The sequence below is a fragment of the Haliotis rufescens genome, unplaced genomic scaffold (genome assembly GCF_023055435.1).
Source record: "Haliotis rufescens isolate VD_foot unplaced genomic scaffold, xgHalRufe1.0.p SCAF_11, whole genome shotgun sequence".
NCBI classification, from domain to species: Eukaryota; Metazoa; Mollusca; class Gastropoda; order Lepetellida; family Haliotidae; genus Haliotis; species Haliotis rufescens.
Genome location: NW_025963791.1, coordinates 18,823,096 through 18,846,830, shown reverse-complemented (window position 1 = coordinate 18,846,830; position 23,735 = coordinate 18,823,096). Strand labels below are relative to the sequence as shown.

Sequence of the window (23,735 nt, the reverse complement as noted above, 5' to 3'; positions counted from 1 at the left end):
TTGTCTTCTGTAGAGCATTGTCTTCTGTAGAGCATTGTCGTCTGTAGAGGATTGTCTTCTGTAGAGCATTGTCTTCTGTGGAGCATTGTCTTCTGTGGAGCATTGTCTTCTGTAGAGCATTGTCTTCTATAGAGCATTGTCTTCTGTAGAGCATTGTCTTCTGTAGAGCATTGTCGTCTGTAGAGCATTGTCGTCTGTAGAGCATTGTCTTCTGAAGAGCATTGTCTTCTGTGGAGCATTGTCTTCTGTAGAGCATTGTCTTCTGTAGAGCATTGTCTTCTGTGGAGCATTGTCTTCTGTGGAGCATTGTCTTCTGTAGAGCATTGTCTTCTATAGAGCATTGTCGTCTGTAGAGCATTGTCGTCTGTAGAGCATTGTCGTCTGTAGAGCATTGTCTTCTGAAGAGCATTGTCTTCTGTGGAGCATTGTCTTCTGAAGAGCATTGTCTTCTGTAGAGCATTTTCTTCTATAGAGCAATATTCACAGGTTCCACATGACGACAGCAATTGTGATAATATGATATCTACTGTGATGTCACTAAATCTCATGTCACCATTGATGTCTGTATTTTGTTGTAAATAAACTGAATTAGCACATGAAAGCATTCTCCCACTTAGCAGTGTGAGTGTGTCAATAGGTCATGGAGCAGACACAGGACCTGGCTTCTTGACCAGGCAGTGGCAGTCAATGGGCTGTGATCAGGAGGTGCAGGACACAGTGTTATATATATTTCCCTCCCTCCTGCCCTCCTTCCTCCTTCCCTCTCTCCCTCCTTCCCACCCTCCTTCCTTCTCTTCCTCCTCCTTCCCACCCTCCTTCCTTCTCTTCCTCCTCCTTCCCTCCCTCCTTCCCTCCCTCCATCCCTCTCTTCTTCCTTCCTTCCTTCCCTCCCTCCTTCCATCTCTTCCTCCTTCCCTCTCTTCCTCCTTCCCTCCCTCCTTCCCTCCGTCCTCCTTTCCTCCTTCCCTCCTTCCTTCTCTTCCTCCTCCCCTCCCTCCTTCCCTCCTTCCTTCCCTCATTCCCTCTGTTCCTCCTTTCCTCCCTCCTTCCCTCCTTCCTACACCCTTCTCTCCCTCCTTCCTCCCTCTCTGCCTCCTTCCCTCCTCCTTCCTACAGCCTTCTCTCCCTCCTTCCTGTTCTTTCCCTCCGTCCTTCCTCTCTTCCTCCCTTCTTCCCTCCTTCCTACATCCTTCTCTCCCTCCTTCCTTCTCTTCCTCCCTCCTTCCCTCTCTTCTTCCTCCTCTCCCTTCTTCCCACTCTTCCTACTCCTTCCCTCTCTTCCTCCTTCTCTCCCTCATTCCCTCTCTTCCTCCTCCTTCCCTTTCTTCCTCCTCCTTCCTTCTTCCTTCCCTCTCTTCCTCCTCCTTCCCTCCTCCTTCCCTCTCTTCCTCCTCCTTCCCTCCTTCCCTCTGTCCTTGTCTCTGTAGACACTAGAGTGCACGTTGGTGTTGCAGGTGCTGATATTGACTTACCTGTGTGATCAGTTTGACTGCCAATCCCGAGTATCTCTGTTGCACAACTTTCAACTGCTGTCCCAGGAGCTTGTGTCCATGGCTTCCACGTTCCCTGATCTCTTCCCCAAGGTAGGTCGCATGTTACTAGTCAATATCCATGAGTGTTCTTGTTAGTCCTGTTGTTAACCTATCAGGCCTCCCATGTCATGGCCTGGTTTGTGAGTGTATCCTGAAGGTGTGGATCGCTAGTCATGTTATCAATATGACATATGCATGCACCTTGGTGAAAAATCCAGCTGACCTTTGCTTCACACACAGGTGACCGCCTCTGTAGTCTAGTGGGGAAGCGTCCGCCCGGAGAGTGGAAGGTCTGGGGTTCGATCCCCGTCATTATCATACCAAAAGATGTTAAAAGATGGTACTTGTTGTTACCCTGTCTGGCGCTCGGCATTAAGGGGCTAAAACAAGGACTGGTCGGCTCGGAGTTAGTATACTGTGTCTGAATGGGATATTCATGTTAGACTGAGGCATGGTATCTCAGTGTGCTAGCACTATAAATCGGCATCAGTCCGGAGTAGTACAAGAGTCACACACACAAACATGCATGCACGTCGCAATAAAAGTGCAATAATCTTGGACGCGACGTTAAACCCCATTTCACCTCACCTCACACACATGTCTGATCAAAGTCACATGGTTGGAGTCAGCAGCATCTGTCACAGTAATGCTAGAGACAGATAGGTACACAGATGGCCCTGCCATAAAAGGCACAGCAATTCTCTGTGGAAAGTGGAGTCTGTTAAGAGGGTCGGAAGCCTATGACCTGATCATGTTTCTTGATTAGTCAGCACTGTCCACAAACATGGGACCCGTGAAGATTCCGGGGTAGAATAGGTCTTCAGCAACCCATGCTTGCCGTAAAAGGTGATTATGCTTGTCGTAAAAGGCGACTAACGGGATCGGGTGGTCAGGCTCGCTGACTTGGTTGATGCATGTCATCGATCCCAATTGCGTGGATTGATGCTCATGATATCAAGCACTGGATTGTCTTGTCCAGACTCGATTATTTACAGACGGCCGTCATATAGCTGGAATATTGCTGAGTGCGGCGTTTAACAACAAACCAACCAACCAACCAAACCACAAACATGGTTTTCACCATGATATTTGTCTATGACCTGCATCAATTCCAGCTTTCTTCCCTCACCAAACTGACATACTGTGATATAACTGGAATACTGGTCAAAGTAGTTAAACCTCACTCACTCACTCACTCACTCACTCACTCACTCACTCACTCACTCACTCACTCACTCACTCACTCACTCACTCACTCACTCAACCACTCAACCACTCACTCAACCACTCAACCACTCAACCACTCACTCAACCACTCACTCAACCACTCGACCACCCACCCACTCACTCTATGATGTCACGGTTGTTTGTCAGATCACCAGTGAGAACTGGGGCGACATGAAGGCTGACGACATCGTGCTGCGGACGTGGAGCATGGAGTCTCCTCACAACTACGACAACAACTCCTACATCACACAGGTACGGAAACTGCTGAAACAGTTTGAACATGATGGCTCACAGTTAAATTGGTATGGTGAAGAGGGTTTGGCTCTTTCAATTTTATGTGCCATTTTATGAATACTTTTTGATAATTTAGTTTATACTGGAGTGGAGAATAAACAGATGGGTATATTTCACAAGTTTGTTCCATTGCAGGTGTTCTCCTGTCCCGGAGCTACCAAGTTGATTGTGGACTTTGATCCTAGATGTGAGACTGAGAGAAGGTTTGTGCTTCACTGTTTCTGTGTATCCTCATTACTGATTGTAGATGTTCATCTGTTGGTGACTCGGACATCTTTTTTGTTTTTTTGTTGTTTAATACTGCACTCAGCAATATTCCAGCTATATGACGGCGGTCTGTAAATAATCGAGTCTGGACCAGACAATCCAGTGATTGACATCATGAGCATCAATCAATGCAATTGGGATACGATGACATGCACCAACCAAACCTGACCACCAGATCCCATTACTCGCCTGACCCGTGAAGATTCCGGGGTAGAATAGGTCTTCAGCAACCCATGCTTGCCGTAAAAGGTGACTCTGCTTGTCGTAAAAGGCGACAAACGGGATCGGGTGGTCAGGCTCGCTGACTTGGTTGATGCATGTCATCGATCCCAATTGCGTGAATCGATGCTCATGGTATTAATCACTGGATTGTCTGGTCCAGACTCGATTGTTTACAGACGGCCGTCATATAGCTGGAATATTGCTGAGTGCGGGGTTAAACAACAAACCAACCAACCAACCATTACTCGCCTCTTACGACAAACATAGTCGCCTTTTTCAGCAAGCATGGGTTGCTGGAGACCTATTTTACCCCGGATCTTCACGGGTTGACTTGGATATCTAGTGTGTCTACTTCAAAATCTCTTCCTGCATCAGTCTATGAAGTGCATCCACTGTGTTTTCTGTAAATATCACTAAACCTGTTTTTTGTTTCTGTTGGGCAAATGTCTTCCAATGACCATGTGACTCAATTACATTAAGTAATACGTTACCACTGTTATACCGAGGCTGTTGTCTCCCACAACTGCTGCTATAGCGAAATCTACCACAGAGATCTCAATTACCTCATGCAGCACGTGCGTAGCCACCTAGCTGCCATGTGACACCCTTCACTCTTGTCTCCTTCGTCTGCTTAGCAAGACGTGTTTTCTCCTGCTGAAGCGTTCCTTGAAGATTTGGTGATATTTATTATCGTTTATTCTCTAATAAACTGTGCTTTTATGGGGCGTTGCGGTAGCTACGCTTGGTTATAATTTTCCCGCCAAACGGAAAATTTTTCCCGCCCTTTTTTCTATATACTTGCGGGGTTCGCGTATGCACGTTGTGTTTTACGTTTCCCCTGTTCTTGTATGTTTTGGGGGTTAACATAACTTATTTCTTTAGTAAAAGTTATATGTGTATGTTATATGTTCACATTGCTCGTTTATTTTCTTGTGAAAATGTTCGTTTGTGAATCATTGTGGTGCGTGCGTTGTAACCATGTTTTGTTCTTTGTTTCTAGAAAACAATCAATGTCTGACATGGATATGTCCCCTGTCTCCACCCCCTCTACCCCTGCTCCTCGGAGTTGTGGGGTGTGCAGAAAGTTTTTGTCGTCCCGGGATCCCCACGATCGTTGCCCGCGGTGCAGGGTTCCTTGCGAGGAAACCCGGTGCACCCTGTGCGAAGGTCTGGGACCTGCGGAGTTTGAGCGGTACCGGCTGTGCGCGCAGTCCGTTTCCACCCCTGTGGTGGCCGGTTCGTCCGGTCGGGGCCCCCGTGCGGGCACCTCCTTGTCGGCTGCAGCGGATCCCCTTGCGGCCCTCGGGCTGTCTGGGGCTTCCGTCGCCGCATTGTTGTCGCAAATTGTGGACTCCAAGCTGGCGGCCTTATCGCAAGATAGGCCGCTGGCTGTTCCGTCCCCGGCCTCTTCGGTGGCCGCGGGTTCGGACGCGGGGTCCACCGGTACGGCGCCGGCTGCCGTGGTTGCCGGTCCTTCCCCCGAACCGTTGCTTCCGCTATCGGTTAAGGACCGCGTGGCCATGGTGTATGACCTCTTCGAGGACATGCCAAAGCCCCTGCCGATACCGCGGGGTATCCACGGTTCCGTGGGTTCCTCCGAGGTATACGACGAGTCGTCCGACAAGGCTTTCCCGGCATCAACCTTGCTGCGCGGGATTAAGCCGTCTTTGGAGAAAGCCTTCACGGCTGCCTCCGGTCGGGGTCTCCCGTTACCTCCCCCGTCGTGGAGAAAAGGGTCTTTCCCAGTTCATGACCTTGCCTTTCCCGAGGCTGGTCCTTCTGCGGAAGCCCATGTGGAGCGTTTGGGGGTCCGTGCCCCACCGGTTGCCACGGTACCGCAAGGTACCCTGCAACAGCTGGACACCCTCGCTCGACACTCCATGCTGGCTATGTCTCACGGAGACACATACCTGGCTGCGGCGGCCAGTCTGGTCGAAGGTTCTCCCACGGACCGTGACCAGCGCATTTACAACTGCTTGCTCGGTTTGAATGCTTCCCTGGAGTACGTTGCCGGGGCTTCGGCCTTTGTTTCCGGCACGTGCCATTTTCTTCGGCGCCAGTCGTATCTGGTTGCTTCAGGGTTGGACGCTGCCAATCAGGAGGTGCTCCTTTCGCAGCCTTGGTCTGCTCGGACCCTGTTTAATAACAAGATCCCTGGGGTTCTGAAGGAACAACAGGCCGCTGTGTCTGCCGAGGCCTCTCGGCACACACTGGATCTTGTGGGGTCCTTGCATAGGCGCCTGGGTGCCGCTCCGAAGCGGAGCGCGCCCCAGGTTGCTGCGTCCGGCAGGCCTAAGGGGTCGGGTCCTTCTTCCTCCGGGAAGAAGCCCCGCTCTGAGGGCTCCGGTAAGGGTTCTCAGCAGCCCTTTCGCGGGAAGAAGGGGAACTTGGGGAAGCCCAAGTCGTCTTAGGACGGCAAGGGCCCCTCCAGGTGACTCTCATTGGAGGGGTTCGTATGCCAACAGCGCCAACTTCGGTTGGCCCGTAGGCGAACCCGAGTCACACGGCCCTGGACAGTTGCGCCTGCCGCAGCCCGTCCGGTCCCCCTCTCTTTCCCCAGTGGGAGCCAGACTCCAGACTTACTGGGAGAATTGGGAACAAGTGTTCGACGACCCGTGGGTGGTCAACACGATTTGGTACGGCTATCGGCTCGATCTCAAAGCGAATCCGCCGCTCACCGTTGCCCCGTCGGCAGGTTTCTATTCGGAAACCGATCTTCCCTTCCTCGCCGATGCCATCGGCAGGTTGGTGGAGAAGAGGGCAGTTCGGGAGTTAGCTCTACCAGAAATAACACCGGGGTTTTACTCCAGGATATTTCTCGTTCCCAAGAAGGACAGTGCTGAACTCAGAATGATTCACAACTTGAAATCGTTCAACGAGTTCTACCTGCGCAAGCCGCCCAAGTTCAGAATGTTGAGCTTGACGGACCTGAAAGCACTGATCATGCCGGCCGACTGGCTAGCTTCGATCGACCTGAAGGATGCTTATCTGCATGTTCCGATTCACTCGGATCATCACAGGTATCTCAGGTTTGTCTTTCAAGGCAGGCACTACGAGTGGGTTGTACTCCCATTCGGTCTTTCGTCCGCTCCCTGGCTGTTCACCCGGTTAACCACCCCCATAGTGGGGTTCCTCCACCGGAGGGGTGTCCGGTACTTCGCGTACCTGGACGACTCGCTAGTAGCAAATCGAATGTCGGACACCCTGTCACGCCATCTCGTTTTCGCACATCGGCTCTTGGAGCAATTGGGGTGGATTGTCAATCTCCCCAAGAGCGAGTTAACCCCTTCTCAGAACTTGCAGTTCATCGGAGGTCGGTTCAACACGGTGTCCCATCGCCTATTTGTCCCCCCAGACCGGTGGCACAAAATTCAGGCGATGATTGCCAAAGTCTTAGCGGTGCAACAGACTGTTCACTTTTGGGAACAGCTGTTAGGGCTACTTGTGTCAGCCCAGGACTGCACCGTACGGGGTCGTCTCCAACTCCGCCCGCTGCAACGGTTTTTAATCCAGTTGTTAGCAACGGAGGTGAACAGTGCGACCGTCGCCCTCCCGGATCGGCTCCGACCGCATCTGGAGTGGTGGACGGTCCCTTACAATGTCTTATCAGGAGTCTCTATGCGGCCCTACCGGGCCACGTTGAACCTGTATACAGACGCCTCTCTAGTGGGCTGGGGCGCCCATCTAGAGGGGGAGGTGAGCTCGGGGCTGTGGTGCGTAGACGAACTAGGTCTTCACATCAATTGTCTCGAGTTCAAGGCAGTGATCAACGCAGTCAATCACTGGAAGCATCGTCTCGTCGACGCCCGGCTCATGCTGGCGACCGACAACACGACGGTAGTGTCCTATGTGAACAAACTGGGGGGAACCCACAGTCACTCGCTGCTCGATCTCACGTTCGAGTTTTACGCTCTGGTGGACAGTGTCCCGTGCCAGATACGCGCCCGTCACATCCCAGGTGTGCGGAACGTACTGGCCGATGCTCTATCGAGGCCTCGGGATCCGAGCCCCACAGAGTGGATGCTGAACCCAGTAGTGTTTCAGTGGCTGTGCGAACGTTTGGGTCGTCCGATGGTCGACCTGTTCGCAACGCGGTTCAACAATCAACTCCCGTTGTTTGTATCACCAGTCCCGGACCCGAGGGCCATCGATCACGATGCTCTCGCGTTAGACTGGACGGGCTTTGACGCTTATGCTTACCCGCCGACAGCGTTGATACCACACATTCTAAGCCGGCTTCGAGGAGTTCGCTGTCGAATGTTACTGATCGCGCCCATGTGGCCGAACAGATCGTGGTACCCCGACTTGCTGACCCAGGTCACGCAGTCGCCACTCCCACTGCCTGTGAGACCGGATCTCTTGATCCACCCTCACACCCGTCAGCTTCATCCAAACGCAGGGCAGTTCAATCTGCACGCGTGGATGTTGTCACCGAGCGTCTGAGGAGTAAAGGTTTTTCTCGCCGGGCGTCTCGGGCATACGTTAGTATGCATCGTGATTCTACCCAGAAGGTGTATAATGCACGTTGGGTTATTTTCACGAAGTGGTGTTGTAAACATCACATTCATTCGCCAGATAAGGTATCTGTGCAGGATATTGCTCGTTTCATGTCTCACTTGCGAGAGACCCGGAAACTCTCCGGGGGTTCCATTGCCAACTATGTCTCGTCCGTTGCTACGGTACGGGACGTTGCTATGGGTACCAGTCTCTCCAAAGAGCCGGTGATACGGGGTATTATCAAGGGTTTCAAACAGCACGATCTTAAGAAGGGCCGCCTTCGGGCACCGGCCTGGGATCTTTCCCTAGTGTTGCAATCACTTACGGAAGCTCCGTATGAACCCTTGCATAGTGCTTCGTTCCGGCATGTGACTTGGAAAACAGCATTTCTCCTCTCCTTTGCCACGGCGGCACGTGTATCCGAAATTCATGCACTCGATGTCGCCAAGGTACGATTCGATAGGGGTGACGAAGGAGCGGTCCGCCTGGGCCTGCTCATGGGCTTCGTCGCCAAGAATCAGAGAGTCGGGCAAGCGGAGAGAGAATTCACTGTAAGATCACTCAAAGAAATCTTACATCCTGCTGATACTGAGGACAGAGCGCTGTGTCCGGTTAGGGCCCTTAAGTATTATCTTAAGGCTTCGAATGAACGTAGACAAGGGCGTGACCGTCTGTTCATATCGTGTAACCCTAATCGCACGGTTGACATAACTCGCAACTCGATTGCGTTGTGGCTTCGTTCTGTCATCAATCTGGCGTACCGGTCTCGGGGGTTACCGGTAGCGGGGTCAAACCCGCACGAGATCAGGGCGCTAGCGGCAACATTTGCCCTACACTCGAATATCTCTGTTCACAGAATATTACGAGGTTGTTACTGGCGTTCTGACTCGGTTTTTGCCAATCATTACCTCAGAAAGGTTTCTGATGAAGACGTGGAGGGGGTGCACCGTCTTGGGCCGCTGATCGCGGCACAAGCGGTCATCTAGGGGGTGTGTCCAGCGCAATTTCAAACTCCGCAGTCGTCAGTCCTTGCACGGTGGTCAATCTGGGTCGTCTCCAATGTTCCCACGCCGTGGGTACAGGAGTGGGGGTCCTGCAAACCAGCGCACTCACACCACAGGTGAGGCGGCTTTATGTGTGTTTTGTCCTTATTTGTATTTTGACAATTGTGCATTTAATTGTCTGTCGTGTATTCCAACCTTGCGATACATGCTTACGAATACTGGAATTAGGTCACGCGCCTAATGCATACTTTCAGTAGGCTTGCTCTGGGATATACGGTCTGAAGGAAATTAATTTCCCTCTTTTCGACTGTTTAACCTGATCTAAGATTTAGCTCACGCGGATACAGTGTTCTCATCCGCTGCGGCGATGAAATACCTATCCAGTGGGGCCGTTTGGAGTCACCAATCGTTTTGGCAATGACGATTGAGCCTTACGGTATGCGCATGACAGTGCTTTGGTATTCCTATAGGGTAACGCCTAGCTAGGTGCATGCGCATCGAGTGCTTCCGCCTTGGTGTTTACTTCCGCTGGTCGGAAGGAACGCTAGCAGTCAGGATTCGGGTTGTAGGTGCTCCCCACCGCCTACTGTGGTAGTCAGCCTCGGTATAACAGTGGTAACGTATTACTTAATGTAATTTGTAGAATTTTCCTATTTGGAATATTCTATAAGTAATACGTTACCACTGGGCTGCTGCCCGCCCGTCCGTCCCCCGAGCACTTGCTCTCGCAGGAGACAAGAGTGAAGGGTGTCACATGGCAGCTAGGTGGCTACGCACGTGCTGCATGAGGTAATTGAGATCTCTGTGGTAGATTTCGCTATAGCAGCAGTTGTGGGAGACAACAGCCTCGGTATAACAGTGGTAACGTATTACTTATAGAATATTCCGAATAGGAAAATTCTACAAGTTTTTGTGATACATTCACTAGGTATGATTACTTGGAGTTCACGGATGCAAAGGGCCTGAAGATGAAGTTTGATCAGAAGGTTGGCACACCAAAATGGCAGAAGCAGGTTGTGTTCAGTGGCCCACATCTCCACTTCCTGTTCCGGTCAGACAGCAGCAACACAGAGTGGGGGTACAAGTTTCTGGTGAGTAGGCTACAAGTTTCTTATGAGTGGGGTACAAGTTTCTGGTGAGTGGGTTACATGTCGCTGGTGAGTTGGGGTACAAGTTTCTGGTGAGTAGGTTACAAGTTTCCGGTGAGTGGGGTTCAAGTTTCTGGTTGGTTGTTTGGTGGTTTGTTGTTTAACGCCGCACTCAGCAATATTCCAGCTATATGACCGCGGTCTGTAAATAATCGAGTCTGGACCAGACAATCCAGTGATTGATATCATGAGCATCGATCCACGCATTTGAGATCGATGACATGTATCAACCAAGTTAGTGAGCCTGACCACCCGATCCCGTTAGTCGCCTTTTGCGACAAGCAACAAGTTTCTGGTGAGTTGGGTACAAGTTTCTGGTAAGTTGGGTACAAGTTTCTGGTGAGTGGGGTACAAGTTTCTGGTGAGTGGGGTACAAGTTTCTGGTGAGTGGGGTACAAGTTTCTGGTGAGTGGGGTACAAGTTTCTGGTGAGTAGGTTACAAGTTTCTGGTGAGTGGGGTACAAGTTTCTGGTGAGTGGGGTACAAGTTTCTGGTGAGTGGGGTACAAGTTTCTGGTGAGTGGGGTACAAGTTTCTGGTGAGTAGGTTACAAGTTTCTGGTGAGTGGGGTACAAATTTCTGGTGAGTAGGTTACAAGTTTCTGGTGAGTGGGGTACAAATTTCTGGTGAGTGGGGTACAAGTGTCTGGTGAGTGGGGTACAAATTTCTGCTGAGTAGGGTACGTGTTTCTGGTGGGTAAGTTACAAGTTTCTGGTGAGTGGGGGTTACACGTCGCAACACCTCCATTAGGGTAGAAACGATACAGCAAGGTCACGATACGATACGTATCACAATGTATAGGTCACGATACAATACGTATCGCAATACGCATATTTATGTCAAATCATGTGAATACTTCTTGACTAGGAATATTTCAGAGCAGGTTCAAAAGGAAAAGCTAGCTGTAGACACATGTTCATAGCAGGTATTTTTAGTAGTTACCTTGAAACCCTAGTTACAACACATTTTGTGATATTTGACTGACAAAAATACTGGATGTCATTAAATAAGTAGTAGGTAAATTCTTTAAGCAAATGTATCGATAAAGTAAAAAACATATCGTGTATCGTATCACAATGCAAACTCACAATGCACCGGTGCACCGATGTATCGTTTCACCCAAATCGTCCATGTGAAATGTTCAGTTACAGTGAAGCTGATTTGACCGTCTCTGTTTCCAGGTGACCGCTAAGGGGACTCCCGACATCCCCCTTTCCTGGCCCTACGATCTACAGCTGGGTCTGGCCAAGTTGTTCGGCAGACTGTGTGGTGCTACTCTCAGCTCCAATCCAAGTAAGATCTGTGTAGAGTAATGGAAGACTTTGTAATGTACATTGTGTATGATGTACCTTGACACATGTAGTCCTTCTTTGACATCAACTCATGTATTGTCCTGCTTCACTTCCTTCTCTGTCGAGAATGAAACATATGAAGAACAATGATGCCATACACACAAACAGGGTGTTTACAGTTAGTGTGTCTGATGAGAGGTGGGGATGGGTCTAAAGGGTTACAGTTAGTGTGTCTGTGTTGCCGTCCTCCCCAAGGATCGTATTGCTGATGAGAGGTGGGGATGGGTCTGATGGGTTTACAGGTAGTGTGTCTGTGTTGCCGTACTCCCCAAGGATCGTATTGCTGATGAGAGGTGGGGATGGGTCTAAAGGGTTACAGGTGTGTGTCTGTGGTGCCGTCCTCCCCAAGGATCGTATTGCTGATGAGAGGTAGGGATGGGTCTAAAGGGTTACAGGTTGTGTGTCTGTGTTGCCGTCCTCCCCAAGGATCGTATTGCTGATGAGAGGTGGGTATGGGTCAAAAGGGTTACAGGTTGTGTGTCTGTGTTGCCGTCCTCCCCAAGGACAGTATGGCTGATGAGAGGTGGGGATGGGTCTGAAGGGTTACAGGTGTGTGTATGTGTGTTGCCGTCCTCCCCAAGGACAGTATGTCTGATGAGAGGTGGGGATGGGTCTGAAGGGTTACAGGTGTGTGTATGTGGGTTGCAGTCCTCCCCAAGGACAGTATTGCTGATGAGAGGTGGGGATGGGTCTGAAGGGTTACAGGTGTGTGTATGTGGGTTGCCGTCCTCCCCAAGGACAGTATTGCTGATGAGAGGTGGGTATGGGTCAAAAGGGTTACAGGTGTGTGTATGTGGGTTGCAGTCCTCCCAAAGGACAGTATGGCTGATGAGAGGTGGGGATGGGTCTGAAGGGTTACAGGTGTGTGTATGTGGGTTGCCGTCCTCCCCAAGGACAGTATTGCTGATGAGAGGTAGGGATGGGTCTGAAAGGTTACAGGTGTGTGTATGTGGGTTGCCGTCCTCCCCAAGGACAGTATTGCTGATGAGAGGTGGGTATGGGTCAAAAGGGTTACAGGTGTGTGTATGTGTTGCCGTACTCCCCAAGGATCGTATGTCTGATGAGAGGTGGGGATGGGTCTGAAGGGTTACAGGTGTGTGTATGTGGGTTGCCGTCCTCCCCAAGGACAGTATTGCTGATGAGAGGTAGGGATGGGTCTGAAGGGTTACAGGTTGTGTGTCTGTGTTGCCGTCCTCCCCAAGGATCGTATTGCTGATGAGAGGTGGGGATGGGTCTGAAGGGTTACAGGTTGTGTGTATGTGGGTTGCAGTCCTCCCAAAGGACAGTATGGCTGATGAGAGGTGGCGATGGGTCTAAAGGGTTACAGGTTTGTGTCTGTGTTGCCGTACTCCCCAAGGACAGTATGGCTGATGAGAGGTGGGGATGGGTCTGAAGGGTTACAGGTGTGTGTATGTTGGTTGCAGTCCTCCCTAAGTACAGTATGGCTGATGAGAGGTGGGGATGGTTTGATGGGTCTGAAGGGTTACAGGTGTGTGTATGTGGGTTGCAGTCCTCCCTAAGTACAGTATGGCAGATGAGAGGTGGGGATGGGTCTGAAGGGTTACAGGTGTGTGTCTGTGTTGCAGTCATCCCAAAGGACAGTATGGCTGATGAGAGGTGGGGATGGGTCTGAAGGGTTACAGGTTGTGTGTATGTGGGTTGCAGTCATCCCAAAGGACAGTATTGCTGATGAGAGGTGGGGATGGGTCTGAAGGGTTACAGGTGTGTGTCTGTGTTGCAGTCCTCCCCAAGGACAGTATTGCTGCTGTGGAGGAGAGTGCAGAGCAGGATGTCCTCCAGAGCGAGCTTTGGACGTCCTTATTCCGTGGAGGCTACATGGTTGGCAAACTACAGAGGTCTCTCTCTGGGCGGGTGGTGAGTACACCTCTATCATCGTGTCCCAACTCAAGGAACAGCTGTAGGACAGTTGGACAAATACCTTGGTGCTCTGGAGAAATGTACTTAAATAGTAATCACAAGCTATAATTTAAAATCAGTGATTCACAAGTGGAAATTATGAAACATCATGCTCCTTATTTTGTTTTCTTCACTGGATAGAAAGGACAGTTTCATCCAGAATTAATGCTATGTGATAGAGTGGAAAATGATAATGATTGATTAAGAATTCATTTTGTTGGCACAAAACAGGTCCTGTTGGCCACCCCACACAATATTTTGTTGAACACTGAGAAGTGTATAGATGATGATGCCCGGATACATGTACCTCATCAGCAGACCTGTTTACTCCTACGGTTTCTCCGTGTTTCTGACAGATTTGGAATAAAAAATAATTACTAAAAATCCAGGTGAAAAAAAAATCAGATGTTGACAAAATCATATACCAGTATGTCAAGTTCTTGACTGAGTAATTGATATTACTTTGGGTAATTTGGAACAAAATAAGTTGATACCTGGAAACAAGTGTGTAACAAACTTTATGTACATAAATTTACAAATTTGTATTGATCTTGTCTGTTTTGCCATGGATGCTGTCGTCTTTGAACCAACTGTGCATGACGGAATTAGACCTGTTGCATTAGTGGTAGTAAATATTGAGCAGACGCTTGGAATGATTAAATGAAAGGCTAATGACCTTGAGCAGTCAATGTCTAATAAGTATAAGCAGTTAAAACTACTTGTTAAATCAACACATTGATACAAGGATTCATGCCATGAGATCTGGCCCTGTCATACTGCCTCAATGAGGGGACAGTCATTCGTTCATTGTAATGTGTCTGAGGTCAACTTCACCTATTTGCATGTTGGTAAATCTGGCTACTGACAAATGGCTGGAACTACAAACAGATTCTTTGTGAACTACTGGTTGGCAAGTTAGGGTAAACAGGTCTGCATTGGGGGAATGATGATGATGATGATGATGATGATGATGCAATTGTCTGTAGGCTACAGATGAGGCTACCACTGTGCTTGCATTTCTATGGAACATGATAAATGGCCAAGCAGAATTAGCAAAAGCATTTCTTCAAAAGTAAGTATTTTTAATCACATCGTTCTTTTGTGTGGCAGCAGGAAATAGTGTTTCTGTGCCTGTTTCCCATCTGTGAGGTAACAAGAGTGTGCCAAATAGCTGCCTGCCTGCTACCCTGTGGCCAGCAGAATGTCGAGTCTATTCCACTCACTGGATGACAGTGATTCACTTCTTCCCGAGACTTGTTCCCTTCATGATGGTTCTGTTGCCAGAGGGGCGGTCGGGTAGCCTAGTGGTTAAAGCGTTCGCTCGTCACGCCGAAGACCCGGGTTCGATTCCCGACATGGATACAATGTGTGAAGCCCATTTCTGGTGTCCCCCGCCGTGATATTGCTGGAATATTGCTAAAAGCGGCGTAAAACCATACTCACTCACTCACTCTGTTGCCAGAGTCTCGCAAGGCACTATCTAGGTGCCATATGTTGCATGTCAGTGTCCCTCCAAACTAGTACTGCCTCCAACCTCAGTGAATGTCTTATGTAAGTTGGGTGTAAATATCTTTTGACAAGGCTCAGTGTATTATAATAGATATACTTTCATAACACAATTCAAATTTATGTTATGTTTGGCAAATTGGTCACAAACTTCAGATTGAGTTGTTCTGTGTATTTACACATGAAATGATCAAACACAACAATATCGTCATACAGGTTGGAATCTCATTTGATGTGTTTCAAGATGGTGGGTGGGTGAGTTTGGTTTAACGCCGCTTTTAACAGTATTCCAGTTATATCGAGGCGTGTCAGGTTAATGTGGGAGGAAAGCCCGAAGTGATGCAGGTCTCAGACGTTTACCACTTCGGTGAAACCCACGAGCACGGGTATGGTCCTGACAAACCTAGAAACATAATCGGGGCGAACCGGGATTCGAACCCACAATCATAGGTTTCTGGCGTGCCCAAGGGACGCAACTCTGCACAGCGAATCACGGTGCCTTAGTTGACTGGGCCACCCGTGCCCCCTATTTACACATGAAATGATCAAACACAACAACAGGTTGGAATCTCATTGGATGTGTTTCAAGATGGACTTTAGCACATTGTGTGTCAGTATAATTTGTTTGACAGGTGCAACATGAAGCCTAACTTGAGTGATCTACCTACAGACATATTGATGTGGAAGTTATACCACCTTCGTAATCTCAAAACTATATGTTGTCTCCGAACTGTGCATTTGCCCCTGGACCCATGAAGATCTTGGTTAGAATAGGTCTTCAGCAACCCATGCTTGCTGTAAGAGGTGACTAACGGGAACGGGTGGTCAGGCTCGCTGACTTGGTTGATACATGTCATCATATCTCAATTGTGTGGACCAAGCTCATGATGACAAACACTGGATTGTCTGGTCCAGACTCGATTGTTTACAGACCACCATCATATTGCTGAAATATTGCTGAGTGCGGCGCTTAACAACAAACAAACAAACGTTTGCCCTTGATCTGAATTCTCCATCATGTTTCTGTAAAGAGAGGATAGCACTGTGAGTTGTGTGTTTGTTTCAGATGTCGTGATCTCAAGGTGCGTGTGTCGACGGTGGGTGGGGAGGAGGTGGATTCTGCTGTCACAGCCATCTTCGCTGCCCTGCTGTGGCACACCCAGCAACTCAGGGAGGAAGTCGACAGATATTGTGAGAAGCTTTCATACATTTAGTCACACGAATATAGTTTGTGTAAATTATATGAGAATGGTACTTACTGGAAATTACAATCAATGGTATTGGTGACATCATTATGCTGGTGAACGCCTCCACACTCAAGTACAGTAAACTATGGTTATAACGAACTCAAAGGGCTCACTAATTTTAGTTTGTTATAAGCGTTGTTCGTTATTAGCATATATACGGCATATAGACAGCAATTGGCTGGGACAATAAAAAGCAATTTGTTAATCCACCAGTTCATTATAAGCGTGTTCGTTACAAACGTAGTTTACTGTAGATAGAGCGTATGCCTGGAGAACTGAGGGTCGGTCGATCCCCGTCTTCATCCTCGTTATTCCAAAAGACATTAAAAGATGGTACTTTTTACCCTGCCTTGCGCTCGGGTTTGCAACAAAAACAGATAGGCTTGGAGCCATTATACTGTGTCTGAGTGGTGTATTTATTTTAAACTGCGGCATGGGATCTCAGTGAGCTAGCACTATGAAACAGGCATTAGTCCAGACTAGTACATGCAGCCACACACATGTGCACACACGTCGCTGTACGAGTGCAGCAGTATGATGTTTAACCCCATTTCACCTCTCCTCACCGTAATGTAAACACAAGCTCATCAATCAACCATGGTGTAGCGTGGTCGATGATATTCCTAGTTGTACAGAAGTGTACAGAAGAAAGTCCTTTGTGTGATATGTTAATATCAACTCCTAAAATCTTCGAAAATTTTGTTCATGTAGACTTTTGGCAGCCAAATAAATGCAGTTTAGCAGATCAGACCAACTGGATGATAAAATATTTTTCTTATTCATTGAACACTGATTGATTTAATATGAAGACCTTTAAAATATGAAGTGATATTTGGTGACCTGAATGCTTTCTCTGTTTCAGGTCAATCGAAAGGCAGCATACATGATGGTATTGGCCAGGCCTATGCAGCTGCCGAATCTCTGAGAATGATGCTGGTAAGATGGGATTTGACTTTTATTTGGCCATGCCTTTGTATCTGGACAATGGAAGATGTTTCTTCTCCTGGTGGAAATGTCTAACATAATGTTGTAACATAATTAATATTCAAAGACAGCTTCTTCAATCTGTCCAGGTGTTTCAGCTCTCACTTTGTTTTTGGGATAGGCTAATCTCTTCTTGACATCTCTTGTATCAGTGCTCTAATTATTTTATTCACGGTGTGACACATGAGCTCTCATCGTCGGCGAGAGACATAGCTGCTTTCACTGCCACCTTTATTTCAGTTTCCCCTCTGGAAGGAATCTCAGTTTCCCCTCTGTATTAAGGAATCTCAGTTTCTCCTCTGTAAGGAATCTCAGTTGCCCCTCCATAAGGAATCTCAGTTGCCCCTCCTTAAGGGATCTCAGTTTCCCCTCTGTAAGGAATCTCAGTTTCCCCTCCGTAAGTAATCTCAGTTGCCCCTCTGTAAGGAATCTCAGTTGCCCCTCTGTAAGGAATCTCAGTTTCCCCTCCGTAAGTAATCTCAGTTGCCCCTCTGTAAGGAATCTCAGTTGCCCCTCTGTAAGGAATCTCAGTTGCCCCTCTGTAAGGAATCTCAGTTTCCCCTCTGTAAGGAATCTCAGTTACCCCTCTGTAAGGAATCTCAGTTGCCCCTCGGTAAGGAATCTCAGTTGCCCCTCCATAAGGAATCTCAGTTGCCCCTCCTTAAGGGATCTCAGTTTCCCCTCTGTAAGGAATCTCAGTTTCCCCTCTGTAAGGAATCTCAGTTTCCCCTCTGGAAGGAATCTCAGTTTCCCCTCTGTAAGGGATCTCAGTTTCCCCTCTGTAAGGAATCTCAGTTTCCCCTCTGTAAGGGATCTCAGTTTCCCCTCTGTAAGGAATCTCAGTTGCCCCTCTGTAAGGAATCACAGTTTCCCCTCCGTAAGGAATCTCAGTTTCCCCTCTGAAAGGAATCTCAGGTTCCCCTCTGTAAGGAATCTCAGTTTCCCCTCTGTAAGGAATCTCAGTTTCCCCTCTGTAAGGAATCTCAGTTGCCCCTCTGTAAGGAATCTCATTTGCCCCTCTGTAAGGAATCTCAGTTTCCCCTCTGTAAGGAATCTCAGTTGCCCCTCTGTAAGGAATCTCAGTTGCCCCTCTGTAAGGAATCTCAGTTGCCCCTCCATAAGGAATCTCAGTTGCCCCTCCTTAAGGGATCTCAGTTTCCCCTCTGTAAGGAATCTCAGTTTCCCCTCTGTAAGGAATCTCAGTTTCCCCTCTGTAAGGGATCTCAGTTTCCCCTCTGTAAGGAATCTCAGTTTCCCCTCTGTAAGGGATCTCAGTTTCCCCTCTGTAAGGAATCTCAGTTTCCCCTCTGTAAGGAATCTCAGTTTCCCCTCTGTAAGGAATCTCAGTTACCCCTCTGTAAGGGATCTCAGTTTCCCCTCTGTAAGGAATCTCAGTTCAAGTTATGTGTTTACAGGCAAGCCAAAGACAAAGTGCTTCGGCCAAGAAAAGTAATTTACCCGAAGATGAAAACCCAGGTGAGAGCCAAGAGGGATTTACCAGTGTAGTAAATTTAAGGAACCCCAATTATTCAGGTGTTCTTTAACCTCTTTTGTATAATATATGAACATGTTAGTACTGATGGTATCAGGGTTTTTTATACTTATGTCCATTAAAATATTTTGAAGTCACATTCCTGCAATATGTAATGAACTTGAAAAATATGTTTCAAAATTTGTTCATGAAGCTAGCTTTGAGGGTTGATCAATGATGCAAGTGTTGTTGAGGTCTCAGTAGTATTCAAGAAGCAACTAAGGTTGTCCATGAACACACAATGCCTTTTAGAAAATGGTCAAATGTAGCAAATGATATATTTGCGATGACACTTTCTTAGTGAAGTACAAATTCTAGTACTTTGGGACTCAACCCCAAAAAGTTTGTATGAAAGTGTCGTCCCAAATGTAACACTTGTTATGAGGTGATGCAGATGATGTAACCGCTGACATTTAACCTCTAGTGGTCAGTAACCACTGACATTTAACCTCTAGTGGTCAGTAACAGCTGACGTTTTACCTCTAGTGGTCAGTAACAGCTGACGTTTTACCTCTAGTGGTCAGTAACCACTGACATTTAACCTCTAGTGGTCAGTAACAGCTGACGTTTTACCTCTAGTGGTCAGTAACAGCTGACGTTTTACCTCTAGTGGTCAGTAACCACTGACATTTAACCTCTAGTGGTCAGTAACAGCTGACGTTTTACCTCTAGTGGGCAGTAACCACTGACATTTTACCTCTAGTGGTCAGTAACAGCTGACATTTTACCTCTAGTGGTCAGTAACCACTGACATTTAACCTCTAGTGGTCAGTAACAGCTGACGTTTTACCTCTAGTGGTCAGTAACCACTGACATTTAACCTCTAGTGGTCAGTAACAGCTGACGTTTTACCTCTAGTGGGCAGTAACCACTGACATTTTACCTCTAGTGGTCAGTAACAGCTGACATTTTACCTCTAGTGGTCAGTAACCACTGACATTTAACCTCTAGTGGTCAGTAACAGCTGACGTTTTACCTCTAGTGGTCAGTAACCACTGACATTTAACCTCTAGTGGTCAGTAACAGCTGACGTTTTACCTCTAGTGGGCAGTAACCACTGACATTTTACCTCTAGTGGTCAGTAACAGCTGACATTTTACCTCTAGTGGTCAGTAACAGCTGACATTTAACCTCTAGTGGTCAGTAACAGCTGACATTTTACCTCTAGTGGTCAGTAACAGCTGACATTTTACCTCTAGTGGTCAGTAACAGCTGACATTTTACCTCTAGTGGTCAGTAACAGCTGACATTTTACCTCTAGTGGTCAGTAACCGCTGACATTTTACCTCTAGTGGTCAGTAACCGCTGACATTTAACCTCTAGTGGTCAGTAACAGCTGACATTTAACCTCTAGTGGTCAGTAACAGCTGACATTTTACCTCTAGTGGTCAGTAACAGCTGACATTTTACCTCTAGTGGTCAGTAACAGCTGACATTTTACCTCTAGTGGTCAGTAACAGCTGACATTTTACCTCTAGTGGTCAGTAACCGCTGACATTTTACCTCTAGTGGTCAGTAACCGCTGACATTTTACCTCTAGTGGTCAGTAACCACTGACATTTTACCTCTAGTGGTCAGTAACAGCTGACATTTTACCTCTAGTGGTCAGTAACAGCTGACATTTTACCTCTAGTGGTCAGTAACAGCTGACATTTTACCTCTAGTGGTCAGTAACAGCTGACATTTTACCTCTAGTGGTCAGTAACCGCTGACATTTTACCTCTAGTGGTCAGTAACAGCTGACATTTTACCTCTAGTGGTCAGTAACAGCTGACATTTTACCTCTAGTGGTCAGTAACAGCTGACATTTTACCTCTAGTGGTCAGTAACAGCTGACATTTTACCTCTAGTGGTCAGTAACAGCTGACATTTTACCTCTAGTGGTCAGTAACAGCTGACATTTTACCTCTAGTGGTCAGTAACAGCTGACATTTTACCTCTAGTGGTCAGTAACCGCTGACATTTTACCTCTAGTGGTCAGTAACAGCTGACATTTAACCTCTAGTGGTCAGTAACAGCTGACATTTAACCTCTAGTGGTCAGTAACAGCTGACATTTTACCTCTAGTGGTCAGTAACAGCTGACATTTTACCTCTAGTGGTCAGTAACAGCTGACATTTAACCTCTAGTGGTCAGTAACAGCTGACATTTAACCTCTTGTGGTCAGTAACAGCTGACATTTTACCTCTAGTGGTCAGTAACAGCTGACATTTTACCTCTAGTGGTCAGTAACAGCTGACATTTTACCTCTAGTGGTCAGTATTCACCATGATAATTGTAGCAGTACCAACATGCTCCTTGTAATGTATCCAAGATTCAACTCTGGAAGTTGAAATAAACTCTGCAGTTCCCAACAAAGAACTAAGGTTAAACACAAGGCATCCTTGTACATGTATTAAGATACTATATCATCGTACCCAGGCCTGCTTTTGTATATGATATATATTACATGTATTAAGATACTATATCATCGTACCCAGGCCTGCTTTTGTACATGATATATATTACATGTATGAAGATACTATATCATCGTACCTAGGCCTGCTTTTGTACATGATATATATTACATGTATTAAGATACTATATCATCGTACCCAGGCCTGCTTTGGTATATGATATATATTATGCATATTTCCTCTTTTCAGTGCATATATGTAAAGAAAAGGCTCTGTATCTGCTGAGATTTGCTGGTTTAACCAAAGTCCAACTCAGGCAAGACGTGAGTGCATTTTTAATGATAGCTATATTGAAATATTTTATGTAAATAGATACCAGTATAGAAACCTTAGAAGTACAGTTTTGTGGTAAGTTTCAGTAATAATTGATAAACATTTCCAATAATTTTCTGTCTCATTTTATCTAATATGTTTTGTACCAAATTCTATAACACTGCATGTTTGTTTCAGATGAGAAGTAAAGCCAACAAGCACCTGCTGAGAAAACTAGGCAATAAAAAGTCAGATAAAAACCTGCTGAAGGTATGGTGCTAGTTTCTTTAGGAACAAAACGCACGAGTGTTAATAATATTCATCTCAGGAACCATTTATGGGCCATAAAAATATAAAACACCTTTACACACATTTTTCTGAAACTCTAATGTAATCATTACGTGGGATTCAAGTGTGGAGAAGGACTGGGTTCCAAGTAAGGAGGATTGTGTTTCATGATATTCACAGCCAGGGTTATGTGTTTAGTGATGTTGCCTTATTTTCAGCCTGACCTGTCTGACAAGTACCCATCTTTCCGCCTTGTGATGGAGTTTGTGCAGGACCCAGCGTGGACAACGGACAGGTCGGATACTACGTCACGATCTGTTACTGGAGTGTAGGCTTCATACATGGCTGGGGGGCGGTCGGGTAGCCTAGTGGTTAAAGCGTTCGCTCGTCACGCCGAAGACCCGGGTTCGATTCCCGACATGGGTACAATGTGTGAACCCATTTCTGGTGTCCCCCGCCGTGATATTGCTGGAATATTGCTAAAAGCGGCGTAAAACCATACTCACTCACTCACTCACTCATACATGGCTGGGGACCCTGTGGGGATGCCAGGGCCTGACTGTGTCCCCACAACCTGCTGGTCGGAAGAGGCAACCAAATGGTTTGGGGTCTTCAGCAACCCATGCTTGCTATGGTTGTCGTAAGAGGCGACTAACGGGATCGGGTGGTCAGGCTCGCTGACTTGGTTGATGCATGTCCTCGTATCCCAATTGCGTGGATCGATGCTCATGATGTCAATCACTGGATTTTCTGGTCAAACCTTGATTATTTACAGGCCACCATCATATCGCTGGAATACTGCTGAGTGCGGCGTTAAACAACAAACCAAACCAAAACCAAACGGTTTGGGTTGTGTGGCTTGGTTACTTGGTGATTGCAATGCATCGTACCCCACTGATGTTGTTTGAGGTGGCAATTGCTGGATTTTCTGGTCAAACCTCGATTATTTACAGGCCACCATCATATAGCTGGAATACTGCTGAGTGCAGCGTTAAACAACAAACCAAACCAAAACCAAATGGTTTGGGTTGTCCGGCTTGGTTACTTGGTGATTGCAATGCATTGCTGGAATATTGCTGAGTGTGGCGTTAAGCAACAAACAAACAGAACAAATATGGCTAGTGACATGTATTTAGTTATGGGCCATTCCTTCTGAGTGAATCATGCTTGTAAATTGTAATGTTTGGCAAGGGACAACATTGCCTCTAGGGGGAATTCATTATTCTGAGAAGTTGAGGGTGACATTATATTTATTTTCTAAATAATATTGATCTGAACAGGTCTAAATTCTGAAGTCATTTAGACATGTTCAGATCAATATTATTCAGAAATTATTTCAAATTTCAGAATAATTTCTCAGAATAATGAATTTCCCCGACAGCCAATGTGGAAAGTCCCTTGCCCAAACCACTGTTCTCGCTTTACTGATTTGTAAACCACGTTTAACATGGTTAACATTCTGAGTCATTGCTTTTCCTTTAAAAATCTGAAATACCAGTAATCAGAACTTCCAAACCTGATCCTGTCTGTACTGAAAATGACAGCTTATGTCTCATGAATGCTCTTAGTTTCAAACAAACAAACTGTATGTATGATACTGACACAAGAAGGTATGACCAGTTGAAATATGCAGGTTTAGGGCTAAAATCACTTAGGTCGAGTTAGGAACTGGGTGTGTAAGAGGTTTTCTTTGTGTGAACTGAGGATGTAAGTTTTGATAAGCCCACGAAACTAGTATTGGTGATGTCTGTGTCGTGTGGTCTGGAGGAAGTGAAAGTGACGTATATATGTATATATTATGATGTAGTATGACACTTTGATTGACATGGCAGATTTACCAGTAACTGTTAACCTCTTCGTTTCCTCCATGTTCCCAGGGTGCACCAGATGCTGCAGGAGCGGTCACAGTACGCCACGGCTGTCAGTGACGTGCACATGTTCTCTGCGGAGTTCGTAAGGATCATGTCTGGCAATGATCCCTTCCAGGTAGTACTTCCCAGAGAAATACATAA

The 23,735-nt window shown here is 47.0% G+C and overlaps 1 protein-coding gene across 3 annotated transcripts in view; it reads left to right on the top strand.

Annotated features, from left to right (window-relative positions):
• Positions 1-23,735, top strand: part of LOC124120465 (zinc finger ZZ-type and EF-hand domain-containing protein 1-like) — a 112,373-nt gene that overhangs the window by 44,422 nt on the left and 44,216 nt on the right. For all 3 annotated transcript variants that reach the window (XM_048392376.1, XM_048392377.1, XM_046483290.2), the window contains exons 34-47: positions 1,455-1,583; positions 2,907-3,011; positions 3,189-3,256; positions 9,972-10,134; positions 11,372-11,483; positions 13,284-13,417; positions 14,446-14,531; positions 16,032-16,156; positions 17,075-17,148; positions 18,612-18,672; positions 21,373-21,446; positions 21,634-21,705; positions 21,942-22,018; positions 23,601-23,709. In XM_048392376.1, the coding sequence (XP_048248333.1) occupies positions 1,455-1,583; positions 2,907-3,011; positions 3,189-3,256; positions 9,972-10,134; positions 11,372-11,483; positions 13,284-13,417; positions 14,446-14,531; positions 16,032-16,156; positions 17,075-17,148; positions 18,612-18,672; positions 21,373-21,446; positions 21,634-21,705; positions 21,942-22,018; positions 23,601-23,709 (1,389 nt within the window). The remainder of the gene's footprint in view (positions 1-1,454; positions 1,584-2,906; positions 3,012-3,188; positions 3,257-9,971; positions 10,135-11,371; positions 11,484-13,283; positions 13,418-14,445; positions 14,532-16,031; positions 16,157-17,074; positions 17,149-18,611; positions 18,673-21,372; positions 21,447-21,633; positions 21,706-21,941; positions 22,019-23,600; positions 23,710-23,735) is intronic.